The sequence below is a fragment of the Rhagoletis pomonella genome, unplaced genomic scaffold (genome assembly GCF_013731165.1).
Source record: "Rhagoletis pomonella isolate Grant_MI unplaced genomic scaffold, Rhpom_1.0 Rhpom_scaffold_00013, whole genome shotgun sequence".
Lineage (NCBI taxonomy): Eukaryota > Metazoa > Arthropoda > Insecta > Diptera > Tephritidae > Rhagoletis > Rhagoletis pomonella.
This window is the reverse complement of record NW_023458567.1, coordinates 5,619,258-5,627,718: the sequence shown is the minus strand read 5'-3', so window position 1 is coordinate 5,627,718 and position 8,461 is coordinate 5,619,258. Positions and strand designations below refer to the sequence as shown.

The 8,461-nt window shown below is 42.5% G+C and overlaps 3 protein-coding genes across 3 annotated transcripts; 1 reads left to right on the top strand and 2 right to left on the bottom strand.

Annotated features, from left to right (window-relative positions):
- Positions 1–67: 67 nt before the first annotated feature.
- LOC118748625 (anaphase-promoting complex subunit 7) lies at positions 68–1,507 on the top strand (the record flags this gene model as incomplete). The annotated part of the gene is given in 3 exon segments (XM_036483189.1): positions 68–726; positions 791–1,071; positions 1,150–1,507. Coding segments are annotated over 3 exon segments (1,160 nt in total), but the record flags the coding sequence as incomplete, so codon positions are not given.
- On the bottom strand, positions 1,503–2,075 carry LOC118748626 (DNA polymerase epsilon subunit 3). The gene has a single exon (XM_036483190.1). It carries the CDS (start codon positions 1,952–1,954, stop codon positions 1,568–1,570), a length of 387 nt encoding a protein of 128 aa, XP_036339083.1. The 5' UTR covers positions 1,955–2,075; the 3' UTR covers positions 1,503–1,567.
- A 3,069-nt stretch (positions 2,076–5,144) lies between these two features.
- On the bottom strand, positions 5,145–6,904 carry LOC118748216 (mucin-7-like). The gene is made up of 3 exons (XM_036482593.1): positions 6,650–6,904; positions 6,414–6,570; positions 5,145–6,344 (listed from the first exon to the last, which is right to left on the bottom strand). Exons 1-3 carry the CDS (start codon positions 6,760–6,762, stop codon positions 5,547–5,549), a joined length of 1,068 nt encoding a protein of 355 aa, XP_036338486.1. The 5' UTR covers positions 6,763–6,904; the 3' UTR covers positions 5,145–5,546.
- Between the last annotated feature and the right edge of the window lie 1,557 nt (positions 6,905–8,461).

Genomic DNA, 8,461 nt, shown 5'->3' with positions numbered 1-8,461 from the left:
GTTAATGGTAATGAAAACGTTTACAAATTTATTGTATTTGTCTAAATTCGCTTTCTTTAACTTGTAGCAAGTGCTTTGCCAAAGCACATCGATTGGCTGAGCAGCTGGATAAAGGCACACGCTCAGTTGTACGGACGCGACCATTTGGAGGCATCAAAGACATTTCAAGCGATCAACGATAACACAAAGTTTCACCAAAACTATTATCTACTTGCATTGATAGGCAAAACCCTCTATTACTATGGGCGATACATTCAGGCGCAACAGTATCTGGAGACTGCCGTTATGGTTAACCCTCACAGCACGGAAGCCATCATGCCTCTAGCCGTGGTCTATGAATACAATCAAAAATTTTCTCAGTTGGATAAACTATCTACTCACATAAGCAACATAAAAGAACTTAATTCCGATCATTGGTTTGTTGTTGCTGAGAATTGCTATGCCGCAGGTCAAATTGAGAAAGCAATTTCATTTGCAAAGAAAGCAATAGAGTTAAATGAGCGCAACGTTGAGGCACAATTGCTACGAGGACGTATATGTCTACAGCTAAAACAGCGGCAGGAAGCGATTTCGTATTTTCGCGCTGCTCAATGTATAGCCGGTTATCGATTTGAAGTCTATAAGGGTCTCTATCATTGCTATGTAGGCATGAAGCGTCGAGACGAGGCACAGGCTATGTGTGCTTTAGCTGTACGTTATTTCCGCAATTCGCCTCGTAGTTATGTGGTATGAGCTAACTGAAGTAATTTACTCGCTACTAAATTTTATTCGGATATCTTCTTAATTTCAGATGTTTGCACGCGTGTTACTACACTCTAATAACCCGCTTGCCAAGAAAAGCGCTAAAAAATTCCTAGCTAAAGCGCTGGAAATCGATGAGCATTATTCGGTGGCTGTGGCGCTTATGGCAGACGTATGTCAGGCAAATGGGGAGACGCAAGAAGCTAGCGCTATGCTTAAAAAGCAAGTAATGACCTTTCCTAATCACTCATACTTCAGCATGTTGGGTGATTTGCGCCGTACCCTAAGAGATTTGGATGGCGCACTTGAATATTATACGATTGCTTTGAGGTATGATAACTGCAGAGACAAGTACGAGTGACTGGGTATTAAGTAAATTAAGTTGATTTTACATTTATATTTGAACAGCATTGAGCCTAACGACCGCCGCGCTTTGAAAGGTGTCAATGCATTGACTCGCGGGGGTGACAAACAGGATCAAGACACTTCGTTAATGCTGTCTCGCATGCGCGATGAAGAATGGCAAATTGATGATGAAGCAGAAGAATCGTCCTCGCATGACGATGATGATTCAGATACGTATTCCGATCCTTTCTGGCAAGATTTGGAATCTGAAGTGATCAATTAAAGTTTTAAGGAGCGAGGTTTGTAGTTACCTTTTTTTTCATTATGCTAAAGTAGTTAGTAGTTATAAGCTCTGGGAGGCCTAAGGCGGAAAAACCCATTCGTATTAAATACCTTGGTAATTTAAACACAAAATCTTTAAAGATGTTCGTACATTTATTTGGGCAAAAAGTCGAAAACAAATAGCAGCACCTACATTAATCTATGATGCCTTCTCAGTCTCCATTTCCTCATCGTTGGCTCCACTTGTGGTGCCTACAGCTGCTGCGCTACTTGTTTTAGCTTTGTCCTTCTTCTCTTTCGCGGCTTTGCGATAGGACTCCAAATCGGATGTCAATGGATCGACAAAGCTTTCAAATTCCAGTTGTTTTAATGCATCTAATATATTTGCCGCTGTAATGGTCTTATGATTCTGCTTACGGGCTAGCGTTGTCGATGTGGAAGTCAGAAAGATTACAAAGACTGACGCGGCACGGGCTATGGCCGCACGCGCTTCTTTGCTAACGTTCGCGCCTTCGGGTAGCGCGTCCTTGATCAGGCGTCCCACAACAGCGTTGGGTAAATTTAAATCCTCAATACGCTCGACCATTTTGTTGTGTTTGTAAAATTAATTTTTCTAAATAGCACCGTAGCAGAAATTTTCACCACGCTTTTACGCGTATAACAGAGCGGTAAACAAAAATTAAATAAATGACGTGCTGCTTCTTATTACAAAAGAGTTCACAGTTAACTATTTCGCGAAAAGAAAATAGTCGATAAATGCTTTTTATTTGAGATTCGCAATGAAACACTTTCGATAGATCGAAGCTCTTTCGAAGTGCTCGATAAACTTATGAACGAGTTGTGAGTAGAAAAATTACGTTTACATATAGGTAAATACATATATTCTCAATCAGAGCTCGTTTGTTAATCACCCCGTTTACACAATCAAATCTCGGAATATTAGCTCTCAAATTGGTTGTGCTTGTTTTGCTCAGAACTTATAATTTTGTTATAAATACCTTTCCAAACCTTTATCCCTCGTTTATTTTCACATGTGACATTACTCTTCTTCGAAAAATAATAATCGATAAAACCATGTTTGCCTCCGAAAATTTATCGGGTTAATCTTAGACTATTTTATAATTACAGATTAACGAGGAAGGAATATTTTATGGCCAATCTGTTTTTATTGTCTATTTGATTGACCACGTATGTGGCTGCCAACTAGAAGCTGCTTGCTGAGCGTTGTGTTATGCTCCTTAACGGGGTGCATATGGGCGGCAGGTGATGTTGCCGCTACATCAAAAGTTATCCTGTCTCTCCTGAGTGCGGTGTTTTGGCAAGTCTACAGCTTTCTCCACTGCGTCCTACCAGTCCCCGGCGACCACACAGACGGGTGGTACGAGTTCCGCCGATTTACTGCCAAAATTAGGTATTTGTTGTGATTCTTACTGTCATTGTGCATATAATTTGTTGAAGCATTTTTTTGTGCTCCTGCTACCCCTTGCATGAATTCGCCTTTAACCCATTAAAAAAAAAAATGCTCTCTGGCACCTAACCCCTTCAAATGAGACGGTAGAGCGAGGTAACATTCCCAAGACTGCCGGTCTGCGCACCGGTATGACTTGGGGTTTTCCCCGATCAACAGCTGTTGTTTCGGGGCCCATCCCCGTTTAGATCGGCGAATTTCTTCAATCATTTTTCGTCTATGCAGCAATGCCTTGCTGACATAGGTGCGCTACTCGGAGGTGAAAGCCGTATGGTAATAGGTGACTTTAACGCTTACCACGATCTTTGGCACTCAAGCCTGCCAAATGATCTTAGGGGAAACTTATTGGCTGAGCAGATAGACGATTCGACAATAGCTCGCCCGATATAACATGGTAAAGCGCTGGTCTGATAAACAGCATAACGAGGCGACCTATGCTAACGTTAGCATCGGATCATCTGCCCGTAATTATCTCGATTGCTAAACCTGCTGACTTTGCATCCGTGGAACACTGAACCTACGTCAACTTTAGCAAAGTTTATTGGAACGGCTTCGCGAAAGTTACTGAAAGCACCTTATCTGCCCTCCCCACACCAACTGACGTTCACGTAGATGAGCGTAAGTTCCGCCGGGTTGTCACTGATGCTGCAGCCCGCTTCATTCCAGCTGGATGTATTTCGGACCCCTGTCAGAATTTTTCTGCCGAAGCGGCTGTCTTGGCTGATGAGCGAGACAACCTCTGTCCGGCCAAACCCGGAAATCCCCGCATTAGGGATCTCAACGCGGATATTCGGCAACTTGTGAACGTGCTTTAGCGAAAGAAGTGGAGAGATCGTCTGAAGACTTGTAACTCCACCTCTGGTGTGAGCAAGCTTGACGACAGAGTCGAAATTTCTTTCGGCGACCACGCTTCGTCGAACCCGGAGCGATGAGCGAGCTATTTTAGCCGACAGTTCACGCTGCATCCCTCGGTGGACAAAGCCAAACGTCGAGCGAGCCATAGCAACCAGTGGAGCATCAGTATGGATTCCGTAAAGTACACAGCACAATAACAGCACTTACAGCTAAACCAAAACTGCTCTTGTGAGAGAAAATTCTAGTGGCGTTGAAAAGAGGCGTTTGACATCGTCAGCCTCTCCACGCTGTTAGAAGACGTCGAGACTTCCACTCTTCCACAGGAACTCAAACGATGTTATCTGTTATCCCGCCTATTTCGGTTTATCCCTCAATCATTGTCGTCAAGCTCAACAAACGGTATGCCCAAGAAACGGGCAGTTACAACAGAGACGGACCAAAGGGAGAGGGGTGTTAGTTGATTGGGATTGAGCTGGCATGTAAAGAGGTGGTTGGTGTCGTGCGGGGAGTCTCCACATGCCGGACACTCATTGGGGATATTGGAGTCGAGTCTGGACAGGTAGCTGGTTCTACGTACCGGAATGACTCGGGTTTTAACGACCAAGGACTGTTGGTTCAGCGTTAGATCGGCGAACCCCATCTCTATTATCTCGAATATCGCCTTTCACCACCTGAACGAAAGAGGTCAGACAGCAGCTAGGCATTTACGTCGATGGCGAACCAATCCAGACGGTGAACAACCCTAAAATGCACGGAGATAATTTGGTCTATTTCTCTGCGCACACAACCGCAATTGTCAATAAAGTACAGAGCCGCAAAAAAAAAATGTTGCTGGCAACGTACAAGGCAATTGGCCGGTCCGTTCTAAAGTACGCAGCGGAGGCTAGCAGGACGCAGCATGAAGCAACAGACTTGCCAAAACACGGTAGTCCATCTACATGCTCCCCGTCAAGAAGCACTGCACAATGCTGGGTAAGCAATGCCTAGTAGGATATCACGGACGAGGGCACCTGAGCAGACACTTGCTTGCTGCCGAGCCTAAGTACGATAGAAGGCATTTATACGAAGTCCAGAGGTTATTTTATGAACGGCATTCACAGGGCGGCAGTTGGTGTAAGTCGAGACCGACTACCTGTGAATGCCGTTTATGCACTGACGGGTCCAGTGTATGGAGCTTCTTACAGAACAATGATTGACAACTTTTTGCGGCCAACGGCAGAGCAGCATCCTAATTTGTGGTTCCAATAAAATGGAGCGACTGCGCACACTGCCAGGCAAACTATGGACCTGCCGCGTGTAATTGGTGGGTCTTATTTGGCCCACCCTGTACATGTATGTATATCCTGTGTTTTTGTCCATCTGAAAGAATTTTAAAAATTCTATAAAAATTTATTATGTTTGAAATGCAACCGTGGACACCAGCCGGCCGGAAAAAAAATCACCTTTTGTTACTTTCCGTCTATGTATACTATTTTATTGAGATAAAAATGTAGTCAATGAATAATTTCCTGTTTTAGTACCCGCACTACAGCAAATTGTATTTACAAATTAAAATTATTATTTCATATGTGGCAAATGTCCTTTCGCAAATGATCAGAAATCTACAAAATTTTACAACTCGAATGCGCAGAGAATTTTCTCAGCTCCACTTCCGCCGTCAGTTGCTGCGTCTCTATCATTTTCGCAATCAATATTCCATAATACTACGCCTAATGCTCAAGTTTTGCATTAGCCAATTGCATTCGTTTTGTGCCAATAAGTACCCCGCTTTAACCTAACTCTACTTTAGGGAAGCCTTTACATGTTTCAACTAGCTTAACAATTCGTTTAATATAACTATAATGTTGTTAATAAATTAAGCCTGGGGATTTTCCACGTTGTTGTTGCTTGTCGGCAGCTCTGTAACCGCGGTAGTGGCGGCTTCATCTATTGCCTCCGCCGACGCAGCTGCCGACGCATTCTCGGCCAGTGACGGCACTGTACGCGTATGCACTGCAGTGGCATCAACGACAATCGTGGGTATTTCAGCGCTTTTAATCGCGTTCGGATTGGGTATATCAGCAGCAGGGTTGGTTTGTACAGGTGCTTCCACTTTTTCAGCGGCTAGCGCAGGCTGCTCCACCGATTGCGCGGCAACAGCCGGCGTCGCTGCAGCAGCAGCATCGGTTTTTTCGGCTGGCTTACTGGATTCCTGTGCGCTCTCGAGCCGGGTAACTTCGCTGTTTGGCTCCACCACTTCAGTCACTGTTTGTTGCTGTGCTGCTGCGGCTGTTACTGCAGGCACTTTCTCTGAAGGCGCAGGAGAAGATGCCTTTGAGGGCACTGGCGAGGCAGCCTTCGATTGTGCTGGCGTTGCTGTCTTGGAGGGTGTTGGTGAAGCTGACGGCGTGGAGCTGCGCGACGACAACTTCTGCTTGTGTGCGTTCTTGTCTAACAGCACCGATGTCGCTTGCGGTGCTGGGCTGCCACCGCGCTTAATATCCTCAATCTTCGCTTGCAATTCCTGACGTATTTCAGCGATCGGCTTGAGCAGGAAAATCGGGACGTCATCGTCGCGACGTTGAAACAGCATCTCGCCTTCAAAATCTACTAGTTTATGCTTGCGCGCACGCAATAAAATGCCAACCACCTTGTCGGAGATGTAGTTGTAAATCTGTGAGAAGGGAAAGTGAATAAGTAAAAAAGCGACGGAGAAAGTTTACGCTGCTGTATATGTACTCACATTGAAGAGCTCGCCGAAGGGTATGACACGCATTGTCGGCTCATCCTTGACATTGTAACCCTCTGAGTCAATGATTTGACATAGTTCCAGCATTTCGCGAAGCACATGCATATTAGCCTTCTGACCGCGCATCTCTGTCAAGCTGCCCGCCAAGGGTCTGTTAGGGAGAGAAGGGGTGAACAAAATTAGAAAAGTTTGCTAGCAGTCATGAAGGGGTTGTCGCGGCTGCTACTTACTTGCCATACTCATCTTTAGAGAAGCTAGGCTTTGGCGATGCACGCCCACTGGCGCCGGAGAATGGATTCAGCAGTTGCTGGTCCTTATGCTGTTGCGTTTGTTTGTTGAACATAGCCACTTTGGAGGAGAGCGGCGAGTCCTGTAGTGAGTGAAAAGAAAATATATGTATAGATATTAATTTATCGGGAGTTTGTATGAGTTTTTTTTAATAGCGGCACGACACACACTTGAGTTATAACGGTGGCGGAGATTTTTTGTTGCTGTAATCGGGCGCTTATCTATTTGTTATTTGTTATTATTTTTATTAATTTAATCGCTGGACTTTAAACAGATTTATTGCTTTATTCGTTGCATAAAAAATCACTATTAATTTAGTGGGCCGACTATTTACAAAATTTTAGTTGGACTGTGGTGCCGAATTACGTAAAGAACAGACAGAAAGTAAAAAAAAAAAAGTATGTATTTATATTTTGACAGTCTTTATTTTCAAACTGATTTTTCAGTATAATTTTAAAATCGACTTGTATTTTTGCGCGAAGTGATTCAATAGCGTACTAAAATGGATTGGATATGAGAGGCATAGAAAATGTTTCAGTGAAAATTACTTAGTAGCCTTTAAACAGTGTTCTAATTGCTCTCAGCCCATTAAAAAGGCTCACATATCGTATACTACATGTATCTATTTATCTACTAAAATTCGTAGAAATCTAATCCTCTCTACCAGTTTTCCCTTAGCTGTTGCTAATTTCGTTTTTGCAATCTGCTACAAAAAATAGACGTTCGTTACATTTACATTGTTGCCGCCCTGCAAATCTCAATGCATGCCTTTGGCGAAATTGATTCATTTATTAACGATCGCGACAGGCGAATTACTCGTTGTTAGCATCTTACCAATTGCTAGTTGTCAGTTATGCCATTGACAGTTGCGTTGTAAAAATAAATCAAAATTCGTTTGTAAGTTCAGGGCTGTTCGTTTTGTTATTTATGATTTTGCACATGCAACTAAAAATGCATCAATGCATACATACATAAATATGTACATATATACATACATATATACCATGGCAAGATATTTGCCAATTATATTTATATTCACTTGCAGGTGCATATAAATACGTACATATAGACGTACATATAGATATGTAGACACCTATGTATGTATGTACATACGTACGCTGTTGCCTGCTGCCATTTTGAGTAATAACAAAACACAAACAAACAACGATTAAAAACACTTGTGGGCGAGTGGTAACCACTGCAACGATTTTTTGATTAATTGGCAGAAGCGAATGTATTTATTTTTGTATGTATTTATGGATGTAGTTATGTATATACACAGGCTTGTGACACAATACTGAGTGAGGTAGACGCTTTTTAATTAAGATCACGCATACGCCCTGTGATATGCATTGCTGCTGCACATAAATATGTACCTTTACAAGGAGAAGGGTTTTACAAGAAAATTGTGAATGGGCTTTCAACGAGTGAGTTTTTCAGCGAATATGAGAATGAAGGATGGGAAAATTGCTGAAGTAGGAAAGAGTTTTTGCAAACATATAGCGGATGGGGTTTTAGCGAGTTTATGCAAATGGCGGATTGGGTGCAAACGGCGTTTGAAATAAAGTAATGAGGTTATGATACATAAAATAAAATAAATATGATACATATTAAAATAAAATAGAATAACAAAACAAATAAAATGAAAACAAAAAAGTAAAATAAAACAAATCAAAACGAAATTAACTAAATTAAACAAAATAAAATAGAGTAAAAGTAAATGAAGTCGAATAAAATAAATTTAAACGAAATAA

What these genes read in the sequence shown, in the direction of transcription:
- LOC118748626 (XM_036483190.1), bottom strand. Translation starts at nt 1,954, where the DNA reads ATGGTCGAGCGTATTGAGGATTTAAATTTACCCAACGCTGTTGTGGGA.
- LOC118748216 (XM_036482593.1), bottom strand. Translation starts at nt 6,762, where the DNA reads ATGTTCAACAAACAAACGCAACAGCATAAGGACCAGCAACTGCTGAAT. An exon ending in TCTAAAGATGAGTATGGCAA is followed by an intron (nt 6,571 to 6,649) that starts GTAAGTAGCAGC and finishes TCTCCCTAACAG; the next exon opens with ACCCTTGGCGGGCAGCTTGA. An exon ending in CCTTCGGCGAGCTCTTCAAT is followed by an intron (nt 6,345 to 6,413) that starts GTGAGTACATAT and finishes CCCTTCTCACAG; the next exon opens with ATTTACAACTACATCTCCGA.